Genomic DNA, 16,490 nt, shown 5'->3' on the forward strand with positions numbered 1-16,490 from the left:
GTTTGCATTTCCCAGCTGATCGCATGCTTGTATGGCAAGACTCGAAGAAAAAGACGAGAGTTGCTGTCTGAACAGGACAATAGAGCTGCATTTTGATCTGGAGTGCTAACACAATAACCTCAGAACCCTGTGGCTTCAACTGCCTTTGAATCCCGTGAACCTGTCACCGGATACATTTGATCCAAAACCAAGTCTAAGTTGTGGCCACAGTTTTCAAAATGATTATTTCATCATCATAAATTGTGAAAGAATTGCAAAATAAGAATATTTACTAAATGTCCCTATTTTCTCTTTGCAGTTCCAGCTCATCTGGTACCCAACTTCCAAAGACAGAGGGTGGGTTCACTTTTTGTTAAGGGTCATTGTGTGCATGGTTGCAATACTGTTGATTTTCTCTCTGCAATTCTCTCTCGTTTGTTTCCCTTTTCAGTACCTCCTCAAACTGTATAGAAAATATTGTATCTACCTGGAAGATGGGAAGTCAGCACAGGAGCCATGCCAGCAAATACACACCACCATGGCCATTCCTCTAATGGCTGATATACGTCTACCAGCCGGATGAGAAATAAAACAGGGTTTTTCTACGCATTCTAACCGTTTCCCTGAGTCTCCTACTGAATTCTGCAACACGTCTTAATTGAGCAAGATATTGATGTGTGGCTTGCTCAGTATTGTGAGTGTTGGGACTAGAAAAAATGTAATAAATATTCTCAACCATGAAACTATAAAGCAGTTTTATTCAAATAACATGTTGCAGATCTTCCCACATTGTATTGCTGAATTAAGAGCATGATTAAATATGCATAGATCAAGAACATTTTCCACAAGGAAACAAAATCCTGCATGCATTGATCAATTGTAACAATCATGGTCTTTTGCTTTTACTTTTCTTCATTACAAAATAATGAAAGAAGAAAGCATGAATAGAAAACGACACGTATAAAATGCTGAAATAAAATAACTAGCATCTTGATGACAATGTAAAGGATGTCAGTGATGTGTTTTATTTTGAAAATGCTTTGGAAAATACAATAATGGATCTAAAATGTGTAATTAAGTTTCAATTTTTTTATTATTATTATTAGTAATTTCTTCTGTTTTAATCCAAGGCAAATGTACTAAAAAAATAATCCAGAGGAGACCACTGTTTCAAATAAAGGTCTACTCAACATGATTGTATCAATGTCTTGAATAATCTAATGTAAAGTAAAAACGAGAAAATATTATCAATATTCTGTTTGCTTATTACATTTATCTTTCCTTTGTGCTCTAGAGGAATTTACGATGTCTAATATCAAGGATGACACATGGGTTGAGTGAGAGACAGCTAGAACCTTAGTCATCACTAAAGTGAAAACCCGACCTTATTTCACCTGTGACTAAGGGTCGTGGCAGTAAACTTCAGTGGAAATTTGTCTTTAAGAAAAATGAATGCTCCTTAAATGCGACTGGGACTGTTCAAAGGGCTTCCCTGAACAAAGATTTGGTAGAACTATAAATACAGTGTTGTTGTACTTTCATTCATGACTCACGAGAAAAATGTACAGTTAGTCAGACACTTTGTCACCACAATTACTCATGCAATGGCTCTGTGATAAGAACGTCAGTTTCAAATACATAATATTGTTTTTTTACACAGTAAAGTTTGTTTTTCCACAAAGAAAAGAGATTGTACCCGATTTGTCACACACATAAATATGATGCATACGGAGAGAAAGTTACATGATTGAAACGCATATGCTTCCACTCATTTTGAACTCACACAGTCTTAACATAAGCACACATGCTGACTGAAATCAGAACCATCACTCAGTGTATCAATATGATAACTTATCATGATGGGGGGTTTTGACAGGGGAGTCAGAGCAGTTTTGGGGACAATGTACTTGAGGTCTTATACAAACAATTTCATAGAAATCAACATTAAACTGGGAGCGTAGCCTACAAGGAAATTGAATATAACTTCACCTTTTACTTTATGGAGATCAACAATGCTCTTCATTTCCTTTCATTTGAAGTGTTAAATATCCATTTTGACAAAAGGAAAAAAAATATCTGAAATTAAAATGTCTCTAATAGTCAGATTTAAAAACCATGCCAAATGATCAGCAGGAGCAGGAGCACTTCTTCCCCCCAGGCCTCGACAGAGGGTATCACATTTTGGAATAAAGTTCTACATTTTAAAACACACTGGTGCACAGCCAGTTTAAGCTTAATGCACTAAAGCCTCCAATGTGAGTTTTAACACAAACTATGATGCCAAACTAGTTTGTGAACGAAGGCCAGAGACTCCCAAAACAACATAGCAATACACTCAATCCCCTTCTCAACAGAGGCAACATCTTAAAGACTCATTCCCACAAAATGGGGATTACAAGTGGTTCAAATTTATTCCTGGTCCTGCAAGGACACGATACGTCGACGGGAGGAGGCGCTTCGTTTCTTCAGCATGAGCTTGAGCTGGAAATGATGAAATTAGATTTGAAATTTAAGATGATAATACATTGCCCTTGATATGAACTGAAACAATATGACTAAACAACATGGATGTGTTCTGCTCACCTGCTCTCCCCGGAGGCCGCTCTGCAGCAGGTGGGCTGGCTGGTCGTTCTCCAGGTTGCGGATGCTGGGATCAGCTCCTCTGCTCAACAGCAGCCGCAGCATCTCCTCCTGGTGGGGGTTCCCATGGAGACCGGCTGCCATGTGTAATGCTGTGTGACCATGAGCCTATACACGGACAAAACGGGGCAAACACATCAGCATGACTCAGATTGTTTACACTAGTTTTTCTTTTTTACTGTTTACGTTCAGATTAACAAGCAAACACGTGCATGTGAAATATGGAAACTCTAGTTTTGAGTGTCATGTCAGTGGTGGGACTCACTTTCAAGTTGACAAAGTCTTTCATGTTGGGCAGGGGAATGCTCAGCAGATAACGCACCAGATCAATGTTCCCCTCCTTGACAGCCAAGTGCAGCACGGTCTTGTTACTTTTGATTTCCTGGAATTGCAGAACAAATGAATTGAAACCACAGCTCTGAATGAGACATTCAAGCCTCAAACAAGAAAGGGAAAACAAAGGGGAGACTATGGGGGGGATGGCTTGTACTATCACTTGCATCTTGATGGTTAGATACAACCTGGGCACTTCCCCTATGAACTGTACATTCTGACTGACTGAAAGGTCAGGGTTTTAGCATGTTGGACTACTGACACTTTTTAACCTGCATGCCTGACTGACCCGTTACTGTAATCTGTCCTTACTATTCATTTTTTTGTGTTTTGTGTGACACATCTGTGGATCTATTTCTCAGCAAAGCTCAAAAGTTCACGTTTACTGTGAGAAAAGGGACAGAGCTGTGGTGTACCTGGCTGCACAGGGCCGCCCCTGCGTTGAGAAGCATCTGCACGCAAGAGATCTTTTCCCCGGCCTTGTTCTGAAGACTGACATCTGCCAGTCCGCTGCTGGACAAGGCCTTCATGGTTACACTGTGAGAGATGGCTGCGCAGTGCAGAGGAGTCATACCTGGCAATAAAGAAAAATAAATATGTTACATTTGAATTCAGACTCTTATGTTATTGACAACATCTCTAGTTAAAGGTGCTACGAGGAACTTTTAAATATTTCTGAAACAGTCTCGTTCTTCCAACTCGTTTATCCAACAACAAAGGAGACCATCAGTGCAAAGAATGCTATTTTTATATGGTTTTTCTTTAGGCCTTTGTCGTGGGTACGCTCACCCTAAAACTATAGCTGGCATAGTAAAAACACTACCGCTTTTGTTCAAAGGGGGTGCAAGAATGAACAAAAGCTGAAAATTCCTCATGGCACCTTTGAGCATTCAACTAGTAATAACAGCTGGTGAAACATTATATTATTACCTTCAAAGTTTCGGGCTTCCAAGTTGACAGCCGGCCTTCTAGACAAAATTGCCTGCAAATTTAAAATTATTCACGGTTAAGGTTTTCTGGGTATAGCCAACTGAAGTGCCGTGATATTCACTCTCAAATAACTTCAATATTACCTGCAGGACCCCAGGTAAGCCATAGTGGGCGGCCAGGTGAAGGGCTGTCTGTCCATTTACATCACAGGCGTTGATATCGGTTCCTAATGACAGCAGGTCTTGCACAATCTCTGGCTGGTTTGCCGTCACCGCCACCAGCAAAGCAGTCTGCACAGGAGCATTTATTGTTAAACCTCTTTATTGTGAAATAATTACAATCCTATGTTCATTTCTATGTTTAAAATGAAATACTTTTTTGCACCAATTTGCAAACTTAATAAGATTACAATTGTATTTTTGTTTTGCCCATACCTTCCCCTTGTGTTCTTTGGCATCCAGCCTGCCTATGTCGCTCAGCCTCTCTGCAGCAGCATAGGCACACTCCCTGAGCCCCTTGGCAGTGTAGATGTGCAGGATGCTGACAAAACAAGAGCGAATGATAGATCAGTTTTAAAATTTGGGCCCGGAAAAATCTCTGTAATTCCCACCACCAACTTCACGCTATTCCCTGTCACAGTTATACACAGAGTTTCTCTGTCCATTTTATCTGAGTTTCTGATCGTCAAGAATGAGTGGATGACTCCAGTGAACAGTACAGTAAATAAATTGTGCGCTCACGTTACGCACATTCACGCACACACAGTAATGTTGTCAGTGGTGGTTTAAACCAGTCTGGAGAGAATATGTCTTCTGTTTTTTTCAGAGTAGTTTGTGGTCGTGCGTGCAGATGTGTGTGTGTGTGTGTCTGTGTGTGTGTGTGTGTATGTTTACGTGCATGCATGTTTTTTGTGTGCATGAGTGTGTGTGTGTGTGTGTGTGTGTGTGTGTGTGTGTGTGTGTGTGTGTGTGTGTGTGCATGCTTGCATGCGGTACTATACCTATCAGTGTAGGTTTTACAACATATGATCTTCAAAGTAAAATGAGAAGGCCGGAGATGCATTTTACTTGTATTCTTTTTATTGGACTCACTAGCAGGTAAACTTCAAACACATATGAACCACACATATGAAAAACTCACGTGTCTCCATCTTCATCCTGCCTGGTGGCTCTGTTGTAGTCCATCCCCCTGAGCAGCATCCTGGCTTCCTCCAGCTTGGTGGCGTCCATGGATGAACCAAAATTCAGCTGTGTGAGAGGCCAGGAAGAAGCCATACCAGGGTCTGCTATAGTCATTGGGCAATCCTGCACCAAAAGAATCAAGGATTTCATGTAAATCACAAAATATTAATGTATGATTATGCACTTAACAAGCAAACACAACCATTGGATTTTTGCTCTTACATATGTCTGAGGCATTGTATCACCATATCCTGTGACCTGCTGCTGCTGTGTGCCGTATTCAGATGTCATAGGGAGGCTGCTGTACGCTGCAGGATAGCTTGATCCTGGAAGGCTGGTGGGGTAATAACCCAGTGTTGACTCTGGTGCTGGAGTCCACTGCTGCCCATAACTCACTGCCATGTCTGAATAGCTGCTTGATGCACCTATAGGATGCCAGAGGATACAGACTGTTATCCATCAAAGATGACTCAGTCGGTGATATACAGTATATACTGTGTGCTAGCTCAAGATAAAATAATTAAACAGTCAGGTTTGGTGATATTTATGGATTTAGTTTTTCTTTTATTGGTGACGAATGCCATGAAAAGATCAAAACAATCTATGTGTCGGACTGTCTCTGAATACTTCCCTTCCCTTCTCTGTCCGCGGCTCTCGGCCCATTACGCAATCGTAAAGACATGAATATTGATAATAAACAGGTCAAAAATGCATGCTTTTGTATTTTAAAAAAAAGCTCAATAATTCAGCTAAATCAGCTGGGCACTGTAGCTTTAAGCAAATTCCAACAGGATAAAACAGTGTATTTGATAGAGACCGTTTTCAGCCATGGTAATACTTGTGAGTGTTATAGCAGCAGGATGGTTTAGTGCATGGGGTATCGGTTTAAAATGCCCGGGGAACTTCATTGTGATGAACAACCGCATGGCCCACTGATGCGTTTTTAAATGGTTTTTATTTACAACAATGGAGCTCTATGGCACAAAGGAGTAAGATATATCAGGCTATATACCAGTTAGGATCATTTTAATGTTAGTTTGTTTCATTTTACAATAAGCAAAATACAGACTATCACCAGACCTGTCATTAAAGTGTTGTCGTACTCTTACCTGTACAGGTAAATTGTTCTGATGCAGACAACTGCTGGAAGATAGCAAAAGGGGTAAAAGGGAAATCAGAAAAAAAATTAGATCTTTGTGATGTTATATTTAGTGAGATGATGTACGCCTCTCTATGCTGCTGCCTTACTGTAGCAGTGGTTGGAGGAGCAGGACTTGTGCTGGCCGTAGAGCAGGAGGGCGGCACAGAGGAGGACGTCTCACGCTTTCTCTTCTGCTCCAAGAGTTTCTTCACTGTGGGCAGAGTGCAACACGGCTTCTCTTTTGGCGCTGAAAGAAAGACAATGAATGGCAAAAGGAGTGACTATTGCTCATATGTGTTCACATGTTAAACGTGGATATTGTGTAGCCTATAAAGTTTTTTTTTCATCATCCATTTACCTCCTACTTATTTTTTTTCAATTATTGATTCATTCTTAATTCTTTAATTTCAGAGTTAATAGCTGCAAAACTTCACATTGGAGAAGCTGAACAAAGAGAATGTTTGAGGATTCTGATTGAAGAATGACTAAAAGCGATTCATCGGTTTTAGAATAAATGCATGATTTTTCCGTCAAACAACTAGGCTATAAGACTATGTCCCCCATCTAAAACTGCAAATTGTGCTTGTCCTGATGCTATTGCCAGTTTCTCCATTGCCTGATCTCTTTCAGATAAAGTGCATCAATACAGTATGAAATCCATTATGCTGTGAGTGTGTGCTTTTCCCTCCTCTGATTTCCACTGAACAGGTAAAAGCAGCAAGGAAAAGAGGAAAGAAAACATCACAAAACAGAATTCAGATGTTTCCAGCTGACACCATGTGACGACACAGAGTTTGTTTCCTCAAAAAAACGTCGCCCCACACGTGAAAGATAAAGTGATATTTCCACCCGTGTGTCTGTGGAACCGGAGTTCAAAGGCAAAGCTCTTGTCTGACGAAAACCTCCTCCATTAGGGAACACAGACCTTGTGGCCGTGTCAAAAACCAGATGAATTCATCAGAAAAAATGTCTGGCATGGGATCGCCACTGCTGCTCATTTTCTATGACATCTTCCTGTCTCGCTCCATTACGCTAACAAAAACAAAAAAAAAGGCAAACCACATCTTCCTGCCTTTGGTTTTGTCACATGCACGTCACCTCAACACGCGGTGTTGCCTTGTGCTCTCTATTGCAACCTACATGTCTAGGAGGCAGAGCAGAAGAACTACAAGAGACATGAACTGATATAATTTCTTCTTTCTGACTTTTTTTGTGAATGTCATTTGCTCTGGTAACAAAACAGCTATATTCACCGGAGCCAATACGAAGAGGGTGTACTTTCTGGGGGGGAAAAATGCTAATTCTGCCTGCCAGAAAGAAATATCAGTTCATGACCTGGACTGTTGACTTTTTTGTACAGTTAGTCTTCACTGTATCAATTCCATCTAAAACCCCTTAAAGAATGAGCCCTTGAGCTGCCGTGTGTGACATGCCCCCACCACATGATAAAGGTCACTCTTTATCAGAATACATGACATCACTGAGTACATCACAGTGAAACCAAGTTTAATTTTCAGGTTGAGAAGGTGTTACTATAGGTTACTCAATTTGAACTTATTTGATCTTTACAACAGAATGCCACTTTTGGCCTTTTAACAGATGTTGCCACATGTAATGTTATTTAGTTATTATGCACCAAAAATCTGGAACAAACTCCCAGAAAACTTGAGGTCTGCTGCAACTCTCAGTTCTTTTATATCGAGTCTGAAGACTTTTTTGTTTCCATTTTAACCTGCAATTTTTATTTTATTTGCTTCTTTTATTCGCTTTTAAATGTTTTAAAATGTGTTTTATTTATTCTAATCTTGCCCCTGTAAAGCACTTTGAGTGGCCTTGTGTCTGAATTGTGCTATAAAAATAAACTTACCTTGCCTTGCCTTGCCTAATGAAATGAATCTATTTTTAAAAAGCTCTGACCATCAGCTGAGAGAAACTAGTGGTGAGGACATGGCTTTTGGATTGTCCGGGGGTAAGTGGACAACTTGGCTGGATCGCATATACATTTGGGGATTACACCAACTGCCCACACACAGTGCTTTGGCCATCTCTGTGTCACATTCAAATAAGAGTTGTGGAAACCCCTGGACATTGAGTCATGTGCGTGGGAGGTTGGGGATTCCGACGACATTTCTCTTTTGGCTCACACCGAAGCGAAAGAAAGAAGCAGTTTCCTCATTTTGTGGTCTAACAGCACGGCACAACCAAATATGTGATCAGTCAGTCCTGTGTCAACGAATACTTAAAAAAGAAAGTTAGGCGGTTGCATTACACACTTTTGCCTGTCTGGCATTAATCAAAAAGGGGAAATGAAAACAAGCGAGCAGGGGTGGAGGTGTGTCAGGGTTTCCCCACATCATATCCTCTTGGATTCACCCGAATTGTGCTTGTTTTGTCTCATTGTAAACTGAGAGAAGGGCTATTACATGAGGAAACCACTCAACTGTACAGTATCAGTAAGGAGGTGTTTACTCTTTAAATACCTACTGCCTAATTGGCTTGAAGACTCAGTCTAACTTTAAAAAAAGTAGGAGTTGATAGAGGCTCATTCCAGTCTGAGTAAGGTTCCAAAGTTCCTAAAAAAGTGAAAACAAACTCTATCTACTGTGTTTAAGATTGCTGTACAATTATTAATGCAATCTAAATGGTTTGCATCATAATGCTGGCACTCACACAATAAACCCTTAATGAATGTTGAAAACAAGTTAAGCATTGTAGCCTATGTTGTCCAGAGATGCTTAAAATAGTAAGTTTTAAGTTGTCATCTTCTACTGTCAAATCACCATAAAGCTATGAAGCTCCACACGGCAAAAAACACCTGTTTTCTGTCATAACGTAACAAATTAAAAGCCCATGTACTCACATTTATCAAAGTGCATGTCAGAACCGGTTTTCTCTTTGAAATCCTCAACAGGTCGTCCTCTTGGTCACCAATCAGTTCACACACAGCGTGGGGGAGAAGAAGGGATTTACAGAGCCTGGGATGGGGATCTGTGATTTTGTGCTCTGCCTGAAGTCTGACTGGCTTGTTGTCTTTATCGCTGGCTGCTTGTACACACAGAGCACGTTGTTCCCCATCGCCGCCCCCAGCTGTGGTCCACGCCCTCCAGCAGAGGGGAAGCCACACATTCACCGTTAGCTCTAAACCACGGGAGGATTACATAGAAGTGAGCAGAATGTGAGAAAGCGGAGACATTTTTTTTATCGATAGTAATTTGTCATGTGAACAACAGCTGCTGTAAGAATAAAATAAATAGGCAATAGTAAAATAAGTATTTAGATGATTTCACTAACAATAGCAAAAAAAACTAACGATAACATGATGTAATGATAAATGAGAAGAAGTCCAAAATGTTATTTAAGTGAAAGCAAAGAAGTGCAATTATCAAAATGTATTAAATAATTAAATGTAAAAATACATATTAAGCAGAATAGCTCCTATAGGCCTATCTGTGTGATTACTTTAAAGATGAAGTAAGCGGTTTATTTATGTTAATATAAGTGTTAAATCGCTCTTTATTCATACAGTGATCACTTACATGACACGTACATTACATGTACACGTTTCATAAAGCCGATCTCTCAGTCAGTTGCTCTGCATGTAATCGGCAAATAAACGTTTCGGGGATCCCGAAATTTATTTCCAATCACAAAAGAGAACGCTACAAACCGACACCCGTCTCACTCATGGTCTCACTGCCGGTGCACGCCAGAGCGACAGATGGGTGAATGTTTATGCACATACAATGGCGGAGCAGGTAAAAATCCTTCCCAATGTCTGTTTTGATGGTTTTTATCATGTGTTATCACACTTATGGATCTGAGATGATGCTAGATAACTCGCTGCTTGAAGATTGCAGTGTGGTGACGTAGGGACAAGCGAGGGGACTGCTAACTGCAGTAACTGACAGGAAGTTAGCTAAAAGAACCATTCCGCTTACAGCACCTTTAATATCCGATAGTATACATATGCATGTAAATGTTTAATATAAAAAAAATCATAACAAATTGATTGTTTGGTAGATTAGGCTACAATAATGTGACATATTATATAAGATCACATCGTGTTTTGTATTCATAATTATAACAAGTGTAATAAAAAAGTAATGATAGTAAATAATAAGTAATATATCCCTAAGAAAGTATATAGTGTCATAAGAGAAGTGATCAAGTTTTTCAAAATTGTACAGTACTTTAATAAATGCACTTGAGTCAGTAAATCAATCTTTCAATGAATCAAGACAAACTGTTGTGTGGCTGGTCCAAGGTTGATACAAAATGACAAAATAATAACATAATAAAATGACATAATACTTAACACACAGTTACAAATGAAAGATAAATGGACCGGTAAAGCTTTTTTAATTTTACCCCAATGAATATTTACTTATATGACATATTCTGTGTAAAGTCTGCATTTTGTGCTTAAAATCTATTCTTTACACCATATATAGATTTTTAATCAACATGAGATCAAGAGCAGGTTCTACTTTTATGTTTTAAATGTTGACATTTGGGCTACTATTTATTTGGCTCATGTTTATTAGAATGTATTTTCTCCAGGGTTTAGTACCCTATACAGACGCAGCCTTGTAGGAATTTCTGTGTCACCTAAGAATCACCAACATCAAAATATCATACTAGAACACAGTGATTAATCGTTTTTTTTTTATCAAATGACTAAAAATGTTTGTGACTATTTTCTTAATAAACCATTGCTAAGATAAAAGCATGGAGAGATGTAGAATGTGTAGAGGTGAAAGAGCATAACACTAAACATTAAAGGAACAGAGAAATAACCAGGGAGTCAAATGTAAAATAAAAAAAATTCTGACAGCCTCAGGTTCTCAGTTTGTTTACTCTTAAAAGCTGCTCTCCTTTCCCAAAGAACAGACGAATGGCCAGAGGACTAGGGATTTAGAGGAAATGTAACTCAAAAGCAAGTCTGACATATATTCAGGGGTTAGGTTGGTATGCTGATCAGATGTGATGTGTTCATGTGCTGTAGAAGACAACATAGCCTAACTGTATTATAGGTTTCTATTTCCCGGGGCACATGTAGTTTTAGGTGACTGAGTGGGGCTGCATTTAAATAACTATTACAGTGTTTCTCTCTCTTATGAAACAATATCCCACTGAATACATGGATGTGTATATTTAACAATATACAGTTTGTACTACAGGTGTTTGTGTTTCTGTGTGGATAAACTGTTGAGGTAAAATCAGTGAATATCTCTTCATTATCCGCTACTTGTCCGTACTGTGTGTGCGCTTAAAGGTTCAGTTAGCGGAATGGTCAGTTAAGCTAACTTCCTGTCAGTGACTGCAATTAGCAGTCCCCTCCCTCGTCCCACGTCACCACATTAATGCACTGCGGTCTTCCAGAAGCGAGTTATCTAGCATCATCTCAGATCCGTAAGTGTGATAAAACATGATAAAAACCATCAAAACAGACATTGGGAAGGATTTTTACCTGCTCCGCCATTGTAGGTGCATACACATTCACCCATTTGTGTTCTGCATGTGCACCGTCAGTGAGACGGGTGCCGGTTTGTTGCGTTCTCTCTTCTGATTGGGTATCAGTAGTGGGATCCCCGAAAAGTTTATTTGCCGATTACATGCAGAGCGGGTGACTGAGAGATCGGCTTTATGTAACGCGCACACTATATTTATGATCACTGTACGAATAAAGACCGATTTAACACTTATGTTAACACAAATAAATCGCTTACATCACCTTTAAAAAAGGAAAGTTTATACACAGCCTAGGCTTGAACCTGGTATCTAAACAAAGGGTATGTAAACAAAGGGGGCCCACCATAGCAATATTCCCGTTTGGAGAGCCTACGGACACAGGATTTTTTTTCTGAAAACACACACAGTACGGACAGGGAGCAGATTTTGAACGTGATATTCACTGATTTTGACAAAAAGTGATTTTGACAACAAGCCTTCAGCAAAATCACTGACTCCACCTTTAAATCAGATTCTGTCAATCAGGATTCAGACAAACAAGTCTGACTGGGATATGGCAAAGGCCAAATCCCAAGAGGATACTCAAGATCAAATAACCAGAAGAACTCAACACAAGGGATATTGTTGGGACTCTTGACTCTAGGGAACAAAGAAGTACCTGCCCAGAAAGGGGAAAACACACATTTAATACACCAGGGATGAAAGGATAATGAGGTACAGGTGAAATGTATCAGGACATAGTGGGAAAATGGAAAATGTGGAAAACACACAAGGACAGGACGGGAAGCATCTGAAAAAAAAACATGAGACAGGAAGTGAATACGTGACAACATGAAATGAATCAAAACATAATTTAGGTAGCAGAGCGGGGCAAAACATTTTTTTCCGAATTAAAAAGTCTTCAAAGTGCCCTCATTTAGGATGTATTTCCTAGTTAACTCTGTGTTATTGCAGATGAAACTGGGCCTTGATGCCTGTTTATTTTTGAAAGGAAGTTTGAGTCCAAAGTAACTGGGATGTATGTAATGAAGAACAAAACATGTGTGAACCCCATAGACTAGTGTGACATTTTCAATTTCAAAGGCATCGAGCGCTCTGTGTTGAAGTATGCTGTCCACGGTCTCACAGCTCCATCTGCTGTTGCCAAGAGTAAGTTTCACTCTTATTCAAAAGGATTGGTGAAAGGACCTGCGCCAAAATCATTTGGCAGTGTTTATTAAAAGCACAAATCCTTGAATGTCATACAGAGTGTATCCATGCAGAGGCTTAATGAATAAATAGCATATACACAGGGGTGGCATCTTATGTAACAACCCACAACCTGTTCGCTCCTGTCTGTCTGTCGAGTTGATCTCTCTTAAGATGAGCAGAGTCTCAGCAAAACTGGCCCTGAAGATTGATCCGGTTAATGTTCTCTGCTGTTCCAACTCATGAACCTTGTGGCAGAGTATTTAACGGTAGGCTACCTCAAGTACAGAAAACATTTTCCACCTACATTAGTTGGTGTTTCAAAGTGAGAGAGTCGGTAGATGCGACTTCTTTGGGGTTTGTGTGATAGCCATTACAGTACAGTGCGATTGTGTCTAGTAGTACTTCATTGAATATACTTTTAACTGTATATTTGACCTCTGTGATGTTTTATGTCTGTGAATTGTGTCTTTTATTTAGTTATTTTTGGAGTGCAAAGTCCACAAACATATTCTCAGAGACATTTAAGTGAAGACTATTCTATCATAATAATATATATTCTATTACATTACTATTATAACTTAGGTGTAAAAGTTTAAAGCAGCATTCAGTAGGCAGAAAATCTGCTGTTATGGTTTTGCCACCCAGCACTGAGTTTACACAGAAACAAAAAGGCGATGTTTCCGCCCAACAGGGGAAGCAAGAAAATTTGACGTCAGCCCTCAGAAGTAAAACAAAAAAACTGATGGGAAACTAGAGTCACATCCTTTTTTTTTGGATTCCAGACTGCAGAACAGGCGGCAGGTATGCAGATCTTTTTGACTTTCTCTTCCTTGTCCCAACTTTTAACAATTTAATGTCTGTTGAGCCACATCAAAATGGTTTTGTTTGTCATTTTAGATTAAAGATATACAACCAGAAAATCTAGGGGATTTTTATTGTATACAACTTTGATGGCAGAGCTCAATCTACATGTTGTTTAGTGTAATCCTTTAATAATGAGTTTGTTTGTTTGTTTCTTTATACTTTAATTCTTCTCAGTCAATTTTCCTAAAACTCCTTCTAAGCAACATTAAAATTACAGTGGTAGAGGAGTTGTTAATGCAGATTATAGGCCAAACCTTCTGTTTCATACCGCTGATTTTAAGTGATTCATATTTGATACTGAGATCAAATACCGTGACAGTTTAAGGACATTGAATTATAATACAACATGTGACTGATCATCGAATGCCTTTCTACATTTTGAATCATGTGGCACAAATCAAAGTCTGGTTTATTTTTGTGTCTCTCAGCAAAGCACAGAACTGAGTTGAAAAACTTGGCAATGGCGTACAAGAAATTCTTTATCTTTGCCCTAATTTTTCTCTGTGGTAAGTACATTTTAAAGCTTTCCTCCCCTACCCTAACACACATACACACACACACACACACACACACACACTCACACACAAGCACAAATGGTGGTCCTACACAGGAAATTCAACCACAATCACTTTGCACGATGGAAACTTAACCGACTGAGGTGTTGCTGCATGACACCAATAGCAAAGAAAAGCTGCATCTCTCATGTTTTCATGTTTCTCCTTTTACCCCTCTAAGACCTGGCAGTGGGGCTTGCAGGTATGTAAAACAACAAAGAAGTGCACACGGAATGATTTTTTTAATCAATGTTATCATTTAGAAGAAAAACAAAACAAGCTTGCTGAAACAAGCACTTGCTGAATCATTCTTTCCAGTCAGTTTATGAGCTCACATCCTCCCATCCCACACTTCTCTTCTGTCTATATGTGTGTCTGTGTGTGTGTGTGTGTGTGTGTGTGTGTGTGTGTGTGTGTGTGTGTGTGTGTGTGTGTGTGTGTGTGTGTGTGTGTGTGTGTGTGTGTGTGTGTGTGTGTGTGTGTGTGTGTGTGTGTGTGTGTGTGTGTGTGTGTGTGTGTGTGTGTGTGTGTGTGTGTGTGTGTGCCAGATAGCACCGTGTCTTGCTACAGGATTGAGCCGGGGACAATAGCGGGCATCATCTGTGCTGATGTGATCCTGACCCTCATGATTGTCATTGTCACCTACCGATGTGCAAGCTTTCGCCGTCAGAAGATAGACAATGGTGAGAAAATGGAGCTGAAATGTATCTTTTTTGTAGTGTATTTATCAGAAATGCTAAAGCTTTTTCAAAATCAATTTTGTGTTTTGAAATAATATATTCTCCTCCTTTTTTGTGTCTCTCTTCTCCTGTCTCTACAGCAAACAAAGTGTATATGAATGTCCGGGCCAACTGCAAGAGCTAATCTAAAGATGGTGTAGGACATTAGGAAATTCAGCTTTTTATATATCCTTGTCTATCAAAAATATATCGCGAAATGTTGTTAAACTGCTTTCACATTAAATTATTTTGCATTTCCTGCATGTAACATTTCTGTTCAGTTCATTACACAAACAATAAACACAGTCATAATAAATAAAATAAAAACTTGACTATATTACTTATTTTGCTGCTCATCCAATGCATTGTATCTACAACATTCTAATTGCCCTATATAAGCACTTCAAAACCTTTTAAAAAGCCATTTAATCACAATGTGTGCTTGTGCTCTTCAATTATCTGCTTGGAGTTATTTGCAAAACCTATGTGGCGTTTCAGACACAAAGCTCAAAGTGTCTTAATCAAAAACCCCAAACCTGTGAATAGAAATATAAAATCTCAGTCCAGTTAAGTGAAATGTTGGCACTGTAACAACACCCAACAGCACCCTCTGCAGTCAACAAATGGTAGCAAAATGTCTGCATTTTAACAGAATTTCTCCCTTATCAAAAGCTGTATGGTATTGACGTTTTTTGATTTTAAAACATAAAATAACTATTTTTCAGTCATTTTATATACATGCTTTTCCTGTGGATTTAGCATTTGAGGTATGTATGATAATGTTATAGAAATATTGACAAAATAGAATGTTCAGCATAATGATAAACACAATATATTATCAATACACGATCATTTACTTAATATTTGTATATGGTTGATTGTTTGGTTTAAAGTTTTTCTATGTTTGTTAGCTTTGAAGGTTCTTCTCATCTAATTTGTTTTGTACTATAGGGACATAGGAACAGTATGACTCACAAAGGAGACCAGATTTGGGGCAGATGTTGTTAGCTCTCGTTGTGTGTCGAGGTGAAGCTGTGGTTAAACGGCTGTTGGCCATTTCAGTCAAACAGACAAGTTGACCAAGCTGATTCAATATCTTTGCAATATGTTTCTGCTCTACCGCTTATACAGTAAATATACTGTATGTTGTTTGATCACTAACCTGAGTTAGGCTGTCTATGCAGTAAAACCACACTGGAATAGAAAAACCAAATTATAATTTTGAGAGGCCAGCAATGGGATGGATTGTAAAGCGCAAACCATCTTGTCCTGTGGTCACTTTCACAAAGTTTGAGGTTGTGCATGAGGAATTTCCCTTTAGCTTGTAGATCAGAGTTGACTAATCTGTCCTTTGTTGTTGGATTTAAGGGCAGCCTTTGACACAATAACGTTGCATTATAAGCACACACAAGCAGTTGTTGATGCAGCTTTAATTCCCATTCCCATGATTTCCCATCCCCAGTCCAGTTAATTCATATGTAAGATG

General features: G+C 39.2%; 2 protein-coding genes across 2 annotated transcripts; one reads left to right on the forward strand and one right to left on the reverse strand.

The window, feature by feature from the left end:
• Positions 1 to 2,388: 2,388 nt before the first annotated feature.
• nfkbid (nuclear factor of kappa light polypeptide gene enhancer in B-cells inhibitor, delta) lies at positions 2,389 to 9,194 on the reverse strand (the record flags this gene model as incomplete). Its single annotated transcript, XM_080039111.1, has 12 exons — positions 9,065 to 9,194; positions 6,312 to 6,451; positions 6,173 to 6,206; positions 5,286 to 5,488; positions 5,023 to 5,186; positions 4,317 to 4,422; positions 4,026 to 4,172; positions 3,883 to 3,934; positions 3,369 to 3,526; positions 2,885 to 3,001; positions 2,563 to 2,727; positions 2,389 to 2,460 (listed from the first exon to the last, which is right to left on the reverse strand). Exons 1-12 carry the CDS (start codon positions 9,078 to 9,080, stop codon positions 2,389 to 2,391), a joined length of 1,374 nt encoding a protein of 457 aa, XP_079895237.1. The 5' UTR covers positions 9,081 to 9,194.
• Positions 9,195 to 13,616: 4,422 nt separating this feature from the next.
• hcst (hematopoietic cell signal transducer) lies at positions 13,617 to 15,280 on the forward strand. Its single transcript, XM_080039535.1, has 5 exons — positions 13,617 to 13,668; positions 14,160 to 14,237; positions 14,467 to 14,487; positions 14,834 to 14,968; positions 15,106 to 15,280. Exons 2-5 carry the CDS (start codon positions 14,192 to 14,194, stop codon positions 15,147 to 15,149), a joined length of 246 nt encoding a protein of 81 aa, XP_079895661.1. The 5' UTR covers positions 13,617 to 13,668; positions 14,160 to 14,191; the 3' UTR covers positions 15,150 to 15,280.
• The last annotated feature ends 1,210 nt before the right edge of the window (positions 15,281 to 16,490 follow it).

Source organism: Ammodytes marinus (assembly GCF_949987685.1).
Source record: "Ammodytes marinus genome assembly, chromosome: 13".
In the NCBI taxonomy this organism is placed as follows: domain Eukaryota; kingdom Metazoa; phylum Chordata; class Actinopteri; order Uranoscopiformes; family Ammodytidae; genus Ammodytes; species Ammodytes marinus.